Below are 16,205 nucleotides of genomic sequence, written 5' to 3'. Positions count from 1 at the left end.
GCAGAGGATAAGATCCTCAAAGTTACTAGTTGTAACCAGTATCTAAGGGTTATGTTTTCTCCTTGTGGAGAGTGACATGACAGGTCTGGCGCGTCAGTATGAGGGGACAAATGCCTTGCAGGATCCTCTGGGAAACTAAATATGCAAATTGTCTCTTCAGAGAGGAAGAGGACTTGAACTCTAGTGCCACCTAATTTGAAGTTGCAATTCTACAAGTCACTGTCAACCCTTTAACGAGCCTTGCAATATGATTTGGGATAAAAGCCAAATCAGAATCTTAACTTGCTCACTCAGTGTCCCGGGGTTTTGCCCATCGTCAGTGCAAAGTATGAGTTCAAGTCCTCTTCCTCTCTGAAGAAACAATTTGCATATTTAATTTCCCAGAGGAGCATGACCGGTCATGTCACTCTCCACAAGGAGAAACCTTACTACTTAGATCCCAGACTTAGCCTGTCACCTAGCCAAATCAAATCTCATACTTTGCACTGATGAGGTGCAGTACCCCGAAACACTGTCTGCAAATTGAGATTCTGATTTGGCTTTCATCCTAAGGCTCATTAAAAGGTCGTTACTGACTTGTAGGATTGCTACTTCCAATAGGTAGCACTAGAATTCCAGTCATCTTCTTCTCTTGAAGAGACGATTTGCATAGTTCTAACCACAAATTGTAGCACCTCAGATAACAGCCATCAGAAATGATTCACCGACATCAAGTAGTAGACACATCTCAATATCAACTATCCAGAGGGAACTGCGAGAAGCAGGACTTTATGATCGAATTGCTACATAGAAGCCACAAGTGAGGAACACAAACAAAAATAAACACAAGGAAAGGACATTGGATCAGTGCAAATTGTTCCTGTGATCTGATTATTTAAAATTTTAGACTTTTGGTATCAACCAGCATGTCTTTCTGAGATGCAGAGAAGTTAAGCAGATGGCTTCTATATTTGTGGTCCCCATCATGGAGATGGAGGTGTGATATTGTGTGTGATTAGGGTTTTGCTGGTGACTCTGTTTGGCATTTTGTTCCACATTCTTGACACTTCCCCAGCATAGCGACCTCTGTAGTCTGCAATGACCACCATCACATCTGAGCTGCACTTAGTATGACCACCATTTGTGATCCAAAAAGCATCTCCAGGCCATGTTTGGGCTATGTGATCAAGAAGGAGAGAAATGGAGGCTGCCGTCAGGTGACATGACCTCCACCATCACCGACCTCAACCCAGATAACATGCTTTGGGATGAATTGGACGCAGAGTGAATGATAAGCAACCACAAGCGCTCTGCTCCTCTGGGAACTCTGTGTGTTTCTTTGTGGTTTGCTGCCTTCATTCTGAATCTGCAATGTGCACTTTCCAATAAGAAGAAAGGAAATCATTGTACGAACGGGGGTGCCACCTCTTTTGAGCAGTAATGTGTAGTATAGTATATTTAATAATAACTTGATTTATAAAAAATTTCATTTTCTGATTCCACAATCTCTTTAAGGATTCATGTACTGCAATGAAAATGAGGGAACTTGTCTAATTTATGGTTGTGGACTCGGTGGAGAAAATACTTCCTTCTCAGGTTTTAGTGAAGGCCACAAAGATAAGATATGTGATATCTCTTAATTACCTCTTGGCTGCCCTGTGTCTTTTCCTGGGAATCTGCTGGTGTACAGTTTTACAATTATTCTGTTGATATGCAGTGTTCAGGATATCCCCACATATGGACCTTCTTTGGTTTTATTAGTTTTAGGAACCAAATGACAAATGTAATAGAGAAGCAGTGATGTCACTGAAAAGCCGGGGCTCCAGGGGCCACAGGGCTGCTTGGGGCTCATCTTCAGGATCCATATGCACCAGATGACTGTAAAGCAGTCCGGGCTTTGTAACTCCTCTACCTTCAGATGGCGGATTGGTGCACCTGCACCCACCATCATAGTATTGGGGTGTGTTATAGATCCCCGAGGAGTCTTGTATTCTTCCAAGCTTGGGGACTGTTTTGGGATGACCAAAGCTTCATCCACACAAGTATATGTCCAGAGGTAAAAAAATCTATATGTTTTTTTATCACTTGCATTTTTCAAATAAACAGCTTATCGGGCTGTGTTTGCCCTAATTAAGTACGGAATATTAACAATAGGGGAAAAAAATCAGATCACTTTTTTTTTTTTTTTTTATATTGTATTTTTGTTTGTATCTGTGTCTGGGAAAAACCTTGAGAAATGCCCCAGGTCTTTAGCATCAGGTGAACCACTGACAACATTTAATAAAAAACAGAAATAAATCAGGTGGAACAAATGTGTATTTTGTCTATTTTGAGAACTGTATTTTAATAAACTTGTGAGAATGAGGCTGTAGATTTGTATTGGACTTTTGTTATGCACCTTGTGTAAAACTTTTGGAACTTTTTCTTTGGTTGCTACAGTACCGTAACCTCACCTGGCCTTTAAGCTATGTATATTGGGATGAATTATGGTTCAGTTAGGCCAGATTCACACTTTTTTTTTTTTTTTACATTGGGGCACTGCTCCATTTATATATTTTATTTTTTATTAGGAAATCTGCTTTCTCCTGGAGATTGGGGCCGGTGTGAGAGATGGAGTTGTAGAATACCTTGGTGAAATGGACTGAAGTAAAATGCGTGTCTGCTTCTGAATAAGCCAGAATGTGGGGAGATGTGTTTCTGCTTGCCTTTTATAGACATTGGATTAGGTAAATTTGGCAGCTTTTCCTCTTCTGCAGTGGATCTGTATACTTGTGTTTTTGTTAATCTTTACATTGTAAAGTATATTCCTTCTCGTTGCATGGTTCATGTATATATCTCTGCAGCCCCCAGTATGGCCAGGCTTCCTCCTGCACATTCCAGCTTCTCTTATTTTAAGGCTGAGAACAGGTGTCTCAGAAAACAACCGGGCGTGGGAATAATAAAAAAGAGCATTCATTTTTGCTAATCTGTATTTATAGTAAATAAATGGGAAGAAATCAGTTTGGAATTTACGTTCCACCCAGTCCTGCCTTATGTAAGACAGTGCAGGTCTGTGGCGCAGAGAGGGAACATTTCATTCTTTGTGTAGATCTTCCCAAGTCTTTGTTCATTTGTTTATTCACATCACAATCTCCAAGATCTGGTGCCAATTTTTTAACTTTTTTTTAAATTAATCTATAGGAATAAAGAATTACTATTGTACTGAAAGTAATAGAATCAGTCTGGATTTATACAAGTCATCTAAGAAGCCCATAAGAATGGGAGCCATGATATTAGTGACCCAATGGCCTTGGTGTGGACGGCTTGGTGGCAAAAGGCTGAGAGATCAGATTTCATTATTGACACCATGCTTATGATATCTTGGGCAAGAGTTGGGGACAAATTTGCATTTCACAGATAGTATCTGTGCCATCCAGTGCAGCCATTTTGTTGCTGCCGCCAAAGTTGCTGTCGACTGTAGTTTTGGTCTGATCCACCAATGTCATGCCAACTTGAGTAGATTGAGTCCACTGTCAAACTGTTTCCCGGCCATTATGGCCCATTTGCACGAGAAGCCACAAGTCTTTCTCTCGCTCCAGATTTCACATCATCGTCCTGTGTTGCTGTAGTGAGGAAATACCATCGTTCTAGCAAGAAGATGTCTTAAGTAAAAATTTAATTGTGGTAATAATTAAGCTTCTTTATTCCGGCTGAAATAAAAATTTTGTCCAGCAATTTGGGCCTCATAAATATTTTATTTGTTTATTATTAAAAAATGATTTCCATGTTTTGCACGATATTCGAATCTTGTCCTTTCTCCAGGATCTGCAAATTTGGCCTTGCGTAGGGTTAATAAGCAACTGGGGAATTCATCATATATAGTTAAATGCTATAAAATGCAAAACTACTCCAAATAAAACATTTTCAGTAAGCCGATGTTTATATATAGAGCCGAGCCCTTCACTTTTGCTCGTTATATTTGGCTTCCAGGTTGGTAATAACTTTGTCTTAACTTTTATTTTTCCTGTAAATTTAAAAGTGATTTTAGCATCAAGCTTGCAATTTCCAATTATAAAAGTCTTACCTGGGTAAGTGACACTGCGGTGACTGAGCAAAGTCACGTGTGGATGTGTAGATGTAACGCCCTGAAGAGACCGTGCTACCAAGAAATATCTGAGAAGCCAAACCTTTGTAAGAAGCCAAATAAGCAATATGGGGATCACATTTCATCCCTTCCGCTTCTGGAGGGGCAGGAAATAGTTATCTGTCACATATTATGATAGTTACCATAATCGCTACTACAGATAGGTACAAAAATATTTGGACAGGGACAAAAGTTTTAACACTTTTTAGCTTTTACTAGTGAGAAGCGAATGTGCTCGGGTAAGGTGTTATCCGAGCCTGCTCGTGTGCTATCAGTGTGTCTTCGGTGTGCTCGAATACTATGTTTGAGTCCCCGTGGTTGCATGTCTCGCGGCTGTTAGACAGCCCCTTGTGACTGAATCCTAAAATGCTGCATATATGGCCTTTTATTATCCTCCTCACCTATGGTCCCATGGGCGTCGTTGGTATTCATCCTGCACCTCCTTCTTGTGATGCCGTTCTCTGCTTCGTGCGCATATTACTTCATCTACACAGTGTTCCCCTTCACACTCCTGCTCAGGCGCACTTTTCTCTGCCCTGCCGAGGGTAGAGAAAAGTACTATAATGCGCATGCGCTGGCACTCTTTGGCCTTTCCCCACGCATGCGCAGAACAGTGTTTTGCTCTGCACTTGGCAGAGCAGAGAGAAATGCGCCTGCTCAGGAGCACAAAGGCGAATACTGTGTGGATGATGTAGGACGTGTGATCAACAAAAAGCAGTAAATGAGGACTGCATCGCAACAAAAGGGGGAGATGGCAAAGCCAAATCAGCAACGCCCATCGAATGAGACCATCCGGGAGGTGAGTATAATGGCCGTAGGTTATATGGGAAAAAACTTATGACAGGTTAGTTTTTAAAGTTCTGACTCTTAGGATGTATCTCCTCAAATTAAAGCTAATTGGATTAAGGGTTTAAGAAATATAGCTCTTTTCAATATGCAGCTGCTTCTTTTTAAAGAGACCAAAAGTAGTTGGACAATTATCCCAAAAGCTTTTTAATAGTCTGCATGAGCTATTACCTCTTTAATCGATCATCAACTAAGTAGGTAAAAGGTCTGGAGCTGATTCCAGATGTGGCATTTGCATTTGGAAGCTGTTGCTGTGAACCCACAACATGTGGAAAAAGGAGCTAACGATGGAGGAAAAACACACCTTCATTTGGCTAAAAAAAGGAGAAATCCATCAGAGAGAGCAGAAATGTTAGGAGCGGCCAAATCAACAGTTTGGTACATTTCACAAAAAAAAAGTAATGTACTGGTGAGCTTGGGAACTCAAAAAGACCAAAACGTCCATGAAAGACAACAGTGGTGAATGATCACAGAATCTTTTTCATGATGAAGAAAAACCCCTTCACAACATCCACCGAAGTGAAGAACACTTTCCAGGAAGTTGGTGTTTCAGTTCTAAGCGCACCATAAAGAGAAGACGTCATGAGAGCAACTACAGAGGGGTCACCACAAGGTGCAAATTATCAATCGCCTTAAATAGAAATGACAGTTTAGCTTTGCCAAAAAAAAAAAAAAATCACCAGATCTCACCCCATCGAGCAACATTTCACAGGATGAAGGCAGAAAGACCCACAAACAAGCAATAACTGAAGTCAACTGCAATAAAGGCGGCAAAGCCTCTCAAAGGAGGAGACCTAGGACTTGGTGATATCCATGGCTTCTAGAGGTCAGGCCATATTTGCCAGTAAAGGATTCTCTACAAAGTATTAAAAAATGAACATTTTATGATAAAGTAAAATTGTCCAATTACTTTTGAGCCCATGAAATGAGGAGGCTTTGTAGAGAAATGGTTGTAATTCCTAAACATTTCACAGGATAATTTTGCTCAACCCCTTTAATTAAACCTGAAAGTCTCCAGTTGTATCTCAGTTGTTCCATTTTAAATCCAAAATAGTGGCCTGCAGAGCTGAAATCGCAAAGATGCGGTCACTGGCCAAAAATCTCTGGCCCTAACTGTGTGTGGTCAGTTTTTTTTTTTCCCCTGCAATCCAAAAACTTAGTGGGGATGTGAAGGATTTATTAACAATTTTAAGACCCTTTAGTAGCAGCATAACATAGTAGCATACTTCGGCACATGTCCTATTTGCATAAAAATGTGTGACTTTTAATACCCTACGCCTTTTTGAATTGTGAACTGGGTCACCATCCACCTGACAAATGTATGATGAAATATGACAATTTGATGGAAATTATAGCATGCACTATGTTTATGTGGGACTGTGGTTGGATGAGTTGATTATCTTTAAAAAGGCCATTATTATTTCCATGTGTTTTTATTAATGCATTAAAATAAAGATCTTCCCTGGAATATGAAAAATAACAATAAAAAAAGCCCCTATAGTGTGGTAAAAAAAAGAAAGTTGATTGCGTTCACCTATTGATTTACACCTGTTCGCGGCGCTTTTTGCTGCAGGAAAAAAAAAAACTATAGGACAAATGGGAAATCTCCAATGTGTGTGAATCTCTGCTCATAGACTGCAACATATAAACTTGTACCTGTGACCAAATGTCTCCATCTCTTATGTATAGTCTGTAAGGTTGTTTTTGTTCTTTTTTTTTTTTTTTTTTTTTATTTATTTTTTCAGTTTGTAATAGTAATCAGCACTGCTGTCTTTGCTACAATGTAGTGGATTGATTTTTGCACCCGTAGATGCAGATCCTGAGCAATTTTTTCCCCCAAATCTCTGGCCACACCATAAGACTTTTATGTTCTCTCTCCTGATTATCTCTATACTTATGAGCAATGTATTGACGATTTATCGTTACATTATCATGGACACCAGTTTTTATGCAATTTCCGTCTATATTCAGTAATTGCTATAACTTATTTTGCTTGCTATATCCCTGGTTTCAGTCCTGTTTTATTACTTTATGCCTTTGTATAACTTTTTGCTATTTGTCGTGCTGAAATCTGCTTATTAAGTAGCAAACAGGAAGGGCCATTTTTTTTCCAAAATGTGAGCAAGAAGCGTATTCAAAACAGGGAATGTCATGGAAACGCCACAATATTTGCTTAAAATGACACAAAGTCTCTTGGTAGCTGTGTTGACACATTTGGCTCCATTTTTGGCTCTGTCCCTATCCGAAATGGATCTTTACAGTCACCTTTGTTATTTAACAATTAGCTGCTTTTCCTCAACTTTTGTGCTTTTGTCCTGAAATTAAGAAATGTGGAACAAGTTCAGGATTTATTAATTTTAAAAGAGAAAAAATGTAGTCACCCTTTGAGTCCCGGTATGAAGGAAACCCGACAGATGCTGTAATTGTGTTGTGAAAATCCCACAAATGGAACCAGTCCAGCGCTTAGAACACAAGACAGAAATGGGAACAAGTTTCAGAAGTTTTCTATTTATATATATTTTTTTCTAATTTCTTGTTTCTAAAGTTGATTAGAAAACTGCATCTGTTCTGGACTTTGACTGTTGTCAAGGTATAAAGCTGGAAAATATGATTATACTCTGTATAAAATGACATGGCGTAATCTCCACATTACAAGCTGATAATCATAACAGCAAATTAACCAAAGATATGTTCCGAGCTCGCATTAGGTGGAAATTAAAACCGCATTCCCTTCATGTTTGTTTTCTTCTACACATAAAATACATTTGTATTCTAATGAAAAAGCAATTAAGCCCTACCCTTTATGTATACGACAAGTTTGCTTATTGGTACAAGTCATTTTTTGGTCCATTTTGACTCCACTTTTAGAGCCCACATTTGAGGACTTCTTGTCATTTCAGGTGACTTTTCAGAGGAAGCAGCCATGATAGGAGGAATAACACGGTTTCTGACCATCATTTAACCTTTACCTTGTATTCTCACAAGTTTTTCCCTCTGCAGGCTTTATCCGTAAGGCTACAGTCACACGTTCATGTGACACATCCATGTGCTGTCCATTTATTCTCGACAGCACTCTGACCCACAGTTTAATTGATCCATATACACATCTGTTTTAAAAGCTGTTCCATGTCTCCTGTCTTTGAGACTCCGAGCACACCGATTCTCATCCGTTTTGTGGATCAAACTCTGTTCTATAAAGTCCTTTAGAAACACCGAAGACAGACTTTGTACTTCAGTTTTCCATCCGCGTTTCATCCTTTTATAACTGAAACATTAAGAGTCAATGAATAAATAAATAAAAGTTCAGACAGTCTACCTGCTTCAGGGGATGAGAAAAAAAGCCTGTAAGCAATTACAGTGGCATGTACAAATTTTTGAACCCCTGGTCAAAAAATATCTCAAATTTTAGGGGAAAAAAGTCATTTTTTTACATTTTAAAAATTACAAAAAGGAAATTGGGCTGAAGCAAAAGTTTGGGCACGCTGGGAGATTTGTGTACTCCGATAACCTTGACCAAGTTTTCAGACCTTAATTATCCTGTTAGGGTTATGGCTTGTTCACTGTCATCATTAGGAAAGGCCAGGTGATGCAGATTTTCCAGCTTTATAAAAGCCCGGTCTCCTCTAAACTTGTGCCAAAAGACAGCAGCCATGGGATCGTCTAAGCAGCTGCCTAGCACTCTGAAAATGGTGGAGGCCCACAAAGCAGGAGAAGGCTATAAGAAGATAGCAAAGTGTTTTCAAATTGCCCTTTCCTCGGTTTGAAATGTAATTAAGAAATGGCAGTGAACAGTAACAGTGGAGGTCAAGATAAGGTCTGAAAGACCAAGCAAAATTTCAGTGAGAGCTGCTCATAGGATTGCTAGAGAGGCAAATAAGAATCCCCGCCTGAGTGCAAAAGACCTTCAGAAAGATTTAGCAGACTCTGGAGTTGTGGTACATTGTTATACTATTCCGAGACACCTGCACAAATATGGCCTTCATGGAAGAGTCAGAAGAAAACCTCTCCTGCGTCTACGCTATAAAATTCAGTGTCCGAAGTATGCAAAAGAACATCCAAACAAGCCTGATTCATTTTTTAAACAATTCCTGTGGACTGATGAGGATAAAATATAACTCTTTTGCCACAATGATCAAATTTATGTGCAGAGAAAAAGGGCACAAAATTTCGGGAAAAGTACATCTTTCCAACCATTAAGCACGGGGGTAGATCAATCATGCTTTGGGGTTGTTTGCTATTGGGGTTGCTTAACTGTTCACAGTAACAGTAATTTTGGCCAGGGGTGCACAAAGTCTTACATGCCTCTGTATAATGCAGCTAGGATAACACCTGACACAAAATTGTTCCATTTCTCTCATTGTTATACTTGATTTAAGGCCACAACAGTATGGAGGATATTATACATCATTACTGAGTAGTGTAGTTGTGAATCCAACTCTGGGGAATGATAAAGCACTTACTAGAAAGCTGCAGCAGGATCTGCCTCTCACACTGTTCCTCTCTCCACCCCTCTCCATAGACTTTAATAGGCAGCTGTAACCTGATCCCTCAGTGATCTAGAAGTCCATAATTTTTTCAAAGTGAATGATGAATTCTGTAGGGAAGGCTTGGCTCATAGGTGAAGTAAGACACAGATTTCTCTGGTAAGATTTATTACAAAGTTTGCTTGTATATTTGCTTGTATACACAATCTGTCAATTTTATTTTTGAGCAGCTGAAGACTTATGTGGGACTTTTCTTGTCTTTTACCATTTCCGTGCCATTTTGGAAGAAAAGTTTATTTGCTATTGTTCCAAAAATTCTTCAAATTGCTTGCGGTATTTTTAAGAAAAAATTGCAAAAATAATGGCAACAAATATCACAAAACAAAAAAATGAAAACTCCGGGTCTAGATTTTACCAGAGGACCCGATAGCTGATGAATTACCTTTTAAAAAAAAAAAAAAAAAAAATTCTTTAATGTTCAATATCTTGCATCAGACCGTGAGGGACCCGTGTTTGCTTGCAGAACTCACCCTCTGGTTTCTATCTCCTTCCTCTTCTGGCTTGTTGGGATGAGGCAGATAGGTCCAAAACTAGGATTACTTGTCACTTGGTAGCATCAGTCCCTTACGTTTGGGTGTGGTGGCTAGAATAGGTATACACCTACATAGATGTATTTCCAAATCTATGTAATCTGATGTTTTGCATTTTTGAAGCTGGTTCTGAAGTTAATGAATATTTCTTCTGATCTTGTAGGAATCCAGTTGAGCGAGGCCATTTTCACAAAGACTGCAGTGAGGAGCGTCACAGGTTGGGGATGGACATCGCTGCAGCGAGACTTCATGTACAAGGTAAGGTCTTCTTCAAAGATCCCGTTACACGACTCAGGTGCAATTCCTAATTGTTGTGTCCAATTGTATGCTCACATTGGCACGTTTTTACTCTAAAATATAACCACCTTTTACGTACCAATGGGTTATGAACTTTCTTTTTATTCCTTTCCTTACTGAATACCAGCTCTCTCCTATTGCCGTGCTTGTGCCCATAAAGCGTAGTCATCCTGAACAAGCAGAGCTGCAGTGTAAAACATGGGGGAGAGGTCAACTTTCTGATTTTCTCATAATTTAATTAAAGAATACACAGAAGCCGGAGCAGAACTTAAAAAAAAAAAAGGTCCTAATCAGGCCCAGCAGTAAACGGTGGAAGCACCACCAACTGGCATCTGCCGATACTTCTAAGCAAAAATTCAGGCCTATTTTTTTTTTTCTTTATAGTTTAAGATGCAAAGTATTTTCTAACTTTTTATGTATTTTATCTTCTGTTTCTTTTAATTTCCATATTTCCTTTCGTGAATGTCCAGAATTATTGTTTATGTAAAAGGCAAAATAAAAAAAACAAAAACAAACCTTCCTTCCGATGCCTTCATCCTCTCCCATGGTTTGTAGTAAAGTGTGGCTGTCAGCATTTTGAAAATGTAAGACCTTTTTACGTAGCAGTCCAGTAAATCACATTGATAGGCAATCACTAAGACATTAGCTCCCCGCCGCAGTCACATCTGATAATCTATCCATTTGTAAGTATAAAATCTAATAGAACTTCCTTTCGAGTTCGCTCTGACCACCGCGCTCCCGCCCGCCCCGCCTGCCATCCACAAGGCCTGATTCCCGGACCATCCAACAACGGCAATTATTTATTATACGTTATGTGATTATATGCACATGTCAGAGAATTACTACGTGTCCCAGTATTTTAGCCGTATTTGCTCTAATCTGATAACCATAATCCTATTGTGTCTCGTACTATACATTTTTAGGGTAAAGTTAATGAACTGATCTGTAATAACATAAGGGGGGGGAGCACCGAGATATTACTTCTTATTCCGTCCTATTGTGCAGTCACTTCTCTCCCCTGATGAAACTTTTCACCGAATTTTAGTTCACAATTGTACTTTGTCGTCACTTTTCTATTTCTGGGAAAAATTACAACAACCAAAATGTTCCTGTTCCCATAGAAGGTTGTCGGGCAGCTTTCCTACACCCTAAGGCTCTACAGAAAGGTTCCTGCAATACTCCAGTGAAATTAATTACTTTTGTAGGTAAAATTATAATTTGGTTATGCTTTCACTTTGCAAATCAATTTTATTTATTTTTTATTTTTTTGGAAGGTTTTCTAGAGGAGGCTGGTTACCAACTTTCACATGTCTGTTGAACCACTTTAGCAATTTATCACTTATTCGCATCATCGCTGAGACCGCCACCATTCCCGAGATCAAAGCTCTAAGGTGTCATGGTGCCATTCAAATTGAGCACTCCAGGACCCCATTCTCAGGATTTATGAGGGGTCCCAGTGATGTGAACCCCAAGCGATCAGCATCCTGCTAAGTTGGGACAACCCCTTTTTAATGCTTTTTTATTCCTACTTACATACTCCCCTATGAAATAATAATTGTTAAACATTTTTTCTTCGGGCTCTGCGTTCTGTCATTCCTCTGTTATTCCTCCTGGAAATGTATGAGCTTATTGTCAGTGAGGGGCTGCCAATTCCCCATGTCGGTGGGTTGTCTTTCCTTGTTAAATTAGCCCATAGAGTGCCGCACCTCACCCCCCTATTGACAAGAGGAATCATAGCACCCAATTTATCATTTATTCTTACAATTAGAAGAGGAATAACTGAGGAATTGGAGTTATAACAAGTGATCCAGAAATATTATTGTATTACTATGCAGCCATGTCAGGGGATTGTATGGGTCGGTATTAACTTCATTTTAGATAGAGAGAACTATAAAAAAACAAAAATATGTTCATTAATGTGGCACTTTAGACTATTAACAAATTACATGCAAATAGCTTGTCGTTGACACAAAAACCCCTTTATCCCACGGCCGAGGTCTGCGCTCACCGGTTACATGTGGGCAGATGCAGAACAGCCAACAGGTATATGCCATCTGCTGCCTTTTCATGTAAGGGGGCTCAGTAAGTAAAAGACACCACATCTGAGGGGGCTCAGTCAGAAACACAAGATGTCTTTCAGCCTCGTTGTGCGCACCAGCTATTTCATTCATTAAAAATGAATTCATCCAATATGACCTTTGGTTTTGAAATCAAGGAACTTGGGGGTCAGTTTAATGAGGCCCCCGGTGGGACATCCTTTGCTTGTACTGAGAGCCAAAGCTGGAGACAACACAGAAACATGACTATGCAGATCATCCCCGAGCCGACATGCTGCAGCTGTCAGTCACTAATCTCTTTATATTACGCCTCATTTCTACAAATTATAGCCAGATTATGAATTATAAATGAAAGCCAAGATGCCGTTTGCTCGTCTAAAAGAAATACATAGAAATCAATAGCCATGAATTTTTGGTGACGGCCCGTACAGCTGTTTCCTGCGCAGAACGTGTATAATGTTCACCTGTCATTCGGGGTTTCACATCGTGCTCATAGAAGTGGAGGAAATTCTGTCACCTCTGCTGGAGGATGTGACCGTAAGTGGATGGCGGATTGTTACTGTCTCTGTGGACATGTGATTTCTCTATACCTAAGGGGTATAAAACCCCTGGTTTGCCTGGGTTGCTAGGGAACCCCCACATGTACTTATTCTGGCTAACAGATGTAAATCATTCAGCTGCGGCAAGAAAAACTAAATCTCCGAGCACTAAAAAATACTCGGAGGACCCCCGAGCGTGCTCGAGAAGTCTCGAGTAACGAGTATATTCGCTCATCACTAGTGACCGCCCATCGCCTCCATCATCAGTATTCTGGTGACCGCCCGTTGCCTCCATCATCAGTATCTGATGATTGCCCATTGCCTTCATCAATATCTGGTGACCGCCTGTTGCCTCCATCACTTCTTCTCAGACATTTACTCTCAGTTTCTGAAGGATGTCTGCACGAGATTGTTCCAAACATCCTGGAGAACTGCCTCCAAATCTTCTGTATATAAGGCTTGTGTGGATCCTTCTGTGCCTTTGTCCTGTTGCTGAATAAATTTGGAGTCAATCAGGCGCCTCCTGATGGGTAAGTATCTGCCTGTGTTTCTCTGGCTTTTTTATCACCTGCCTCCAAGAATCTGGTGACAGTGGGTGGGTGACCTCTTCTTTTTTGTGCCATGTCCAGGTAGTGTATCCGCTGTTCCTATAACTTTGAGCTCCAGAAGAGTTTCCAGCGGTGTCTCTACAGATGTTCATTGCCTTTGCTTTGCAGCACGATGTAGCAGGTGTGTTGAAGACTGCGGCGGTGTGATATACGTGTTTACAGACATTGGGGCTTCTTTATGGAGTACTTAGTATTAAACATAGGAAGTACTGCGTAAGTCATCAGCATGCAGATTGTAGTTTTCCCGCTCAGTTAACTTACATGAAGACTTAAGTGTCTGACTATGAAGTGGTTAATGATGGGCAGCTGTCGGCAGCTCTACAGTTGCCTTGTCAGCCAGCCCTGCAGTCACGGCTTCCGGTGTCGTCCTGGCTGGCGGCAGGAAGTTAGAGCATGTCAGGGATGAGGGTTGATATGTCACATCCATCTGCTCTGGACCCGACAAATAGCTCATCCATATTGTTAACATATTGGCTACCATATGGACTGGTTAACTCTCCAGGAACGCATGGGAGAGCAGACCTCCAAAAGTGGCAGCCGAGAGCGTGAAGGGCAGGTTGAGAGGAGCTCTGGGGCCTTGCAACGTGTAAGGTTGCTCTCACTGCATTAGCTGCAGGCTCTTTATTTAGTGCGTCTCCTGTGTTCCTGGGCCTGCGCTGGATCATTGACCTTCATGTGTAAATGGACTGGACAGTTGTAAGTCCATCCTTCAGGGCTCCACTGAAGCGTTGTCAGCTGTGCACTCTCAGGCTGCCATCAGCCAAACAGATAAAAAAAAGAGGAGACACAATAACGGAGGATGTGGTTTGTTGAATGTCATGTCCAGGATCAGAGACCAGCTCCTTGAGAAATCAGCTAAGTGACATTGGACGTAGGATGTCGGTATGTGTCTCTGCTCTCTGGAGACTGCCAGCAATAGGAGGCACAGTGACTGACAGCGTTCAGACCGCTGTCTATACTGTATAGATCAGTCCTTGGCAGTAGAAGAGTTAATTGCATTCATCTCCCAATCAAATGATGAGAACTTTGCAGATGGACTTGGTTGCTGAAAATGAGGTTAAAATGTTACATTCTACAATATCCATATGACTCCTTTTCCAGTTGTACAGTACTTTATTATTATTATTATTATTATTATTATGGCATACATTTTGGTGGCATAAAAAAGAAAGTAGAAGCACCAGGGCTGTGGAGTCGGTAAGCCAAACCTCCGACTTCTCAATTTCCCTGACCCCAACTCACTACTTAGCATGTACGGTACATAAAGTGCCGTACAGATTCATCTCATCTACGGCCCCACAGCATCGGTCACTACTGTGCATGTACATAAAGTGCAGCACAGATTCATCTCAACTCTGACTCCACAGCACCGGTCACTACTGAGCATGTACATAAAGTGCAGCACAGATTCATCTCATCTACGACCCCACAGCACTGGTCACTACTGTGCATGTACATAAAGTGTAGCACAGATTCATTTAATCTACTAACCCATAGCACTGGTCACTACTGAGTATGTACATAAAGTGCAGCACAGATTAAACCCTACCAAAAGCCCAGATCTGGAACAGAACAGACGCTTATAGGACATTTCAGAACTTAATATAGTTTTTTTTATTTTTAGGTTTTTGCAAATTTCTGCATTTTTTTTAAATACTTTATGGCAAAACTAAACTTTATTTTATAATTGTACTGACCTCGAAATTAATGTTTCCATGTTTTTAGCGCACCATAAAGTAAAGACAAAAATCATGAAACAAAAGCGAAAGTTTCTTTCACTATTTCACGGCACTTGGAATCTTTTTTTTCGTTTTCCAGTACATTTTGTGGTAAAATGTAATTGGATAATTCAAAACTAAATATTATCCTGCAAAAACCGCAAACGCTCGTATGGCTATGTTGATGGAAAAAGTAAAAAAAGTGAAGGCTCTTGATAAACGGAGAAAAAAAAGTAAAGTAAAAAGAAAAGGAGGCAAGGTGTTAAAGGTGAATATGTACATGTTTCACCTGAGGAAAAAAAATGCAAGTGCATCAAAAACTGAAGTAAGACTCCATGTTTCTATGGCCTAGGATGCTCCTGGGGAGGGCTATAGTTGCCGTACAATGATGTGTACAACTTGGCGGTTGTGTGAAGAATAATTGGGCTCATTTCTTGCGTCACCACCTTTTATTTCTCGTTGGTGTATCTATGGCCGGGTCATAGCTGTAGTTCACTCCGGCTGACTTTCCCCATCTCATACTCACCATAGCTTGGCCAAACTAATATAATTGTCCAAAAATGTTGGCATATGTGACAATGCGCACAAACACCTGTGAATGCTACACGACATCTTGAGTTATAGAAACGGGATCCGCAGGCAGCATTCCAGCCTGTTCTGTTGGATTATTATGATATACACAGTATATTAAGGAACCAGGTAAATTAATCGTTGTCTTCTGTTTAATTAAAAATAAAAAAACACGTTTGACTCGTTTGCCTGCAGACCTGATAATTTGACCAAGTTTCCATTGTATCATGTTATGTAAATTTCCAGATTATCCCATGCAAACCTGCACACTGGACTCATTCTTTAGATATTTATGATTGTGTACTTTGATCAATTTAAATGTAAAAAAAAAATCTGCAATTCAAGTTTGGTATTAACTAGCATTTATTGCCTGGGCTGGGTTAAATTCCTCTTT

General features: G+C 40.2%; 1 protein-coding gene across 2 annotated transcripts in view; it reads left to right on the top strand.

Annotated features, from left to right (window-relative positions):
- The window catches only part of CASZ1 (castor zinc finger 1), a 274,404-nt gene that overhangs the window by 42,546 nt on the left and 215,653 nt on the right, over positions 1-16,205 (top strand). For both annotated transcript variants that reach the window (XM_077249665.1, XM_077249667.1), the window contains one exon: positions 10,186-10,280. In XM_077249665.1, coding sequence (XP_077105780.1) covers positions 10,247-10,280 — 34 coding nt within the window. In that variant the 5' untranslated portion in view covers positions 10,186-10,246. Of the gene's footprint in view, positions 1-10,185; positions 10,281-16,205 lie in introns of those variants that run through there.

The sequence above is a fragment of the Ranitomeya variabilis genome, chromosome 4 (assembly GCF_051348905.1).
Source record: "Ranitomeya variabilis isolate aRanVar5 chromosome 4, aRanVar5.hap1, whole genome shotgun sequence".
Lineage (NCBI taxonomy): Eukaryota > Metazoa > Chordata > Amphibia > Anura > Dendrobatidae > Ranitomeya > Ranitomeya variabilis.
The sequence above is the reverse complement of the archived record's forward strand: the minus strand, read 5'-3'. Positions and strand labels throughout refer to the sequence as shown.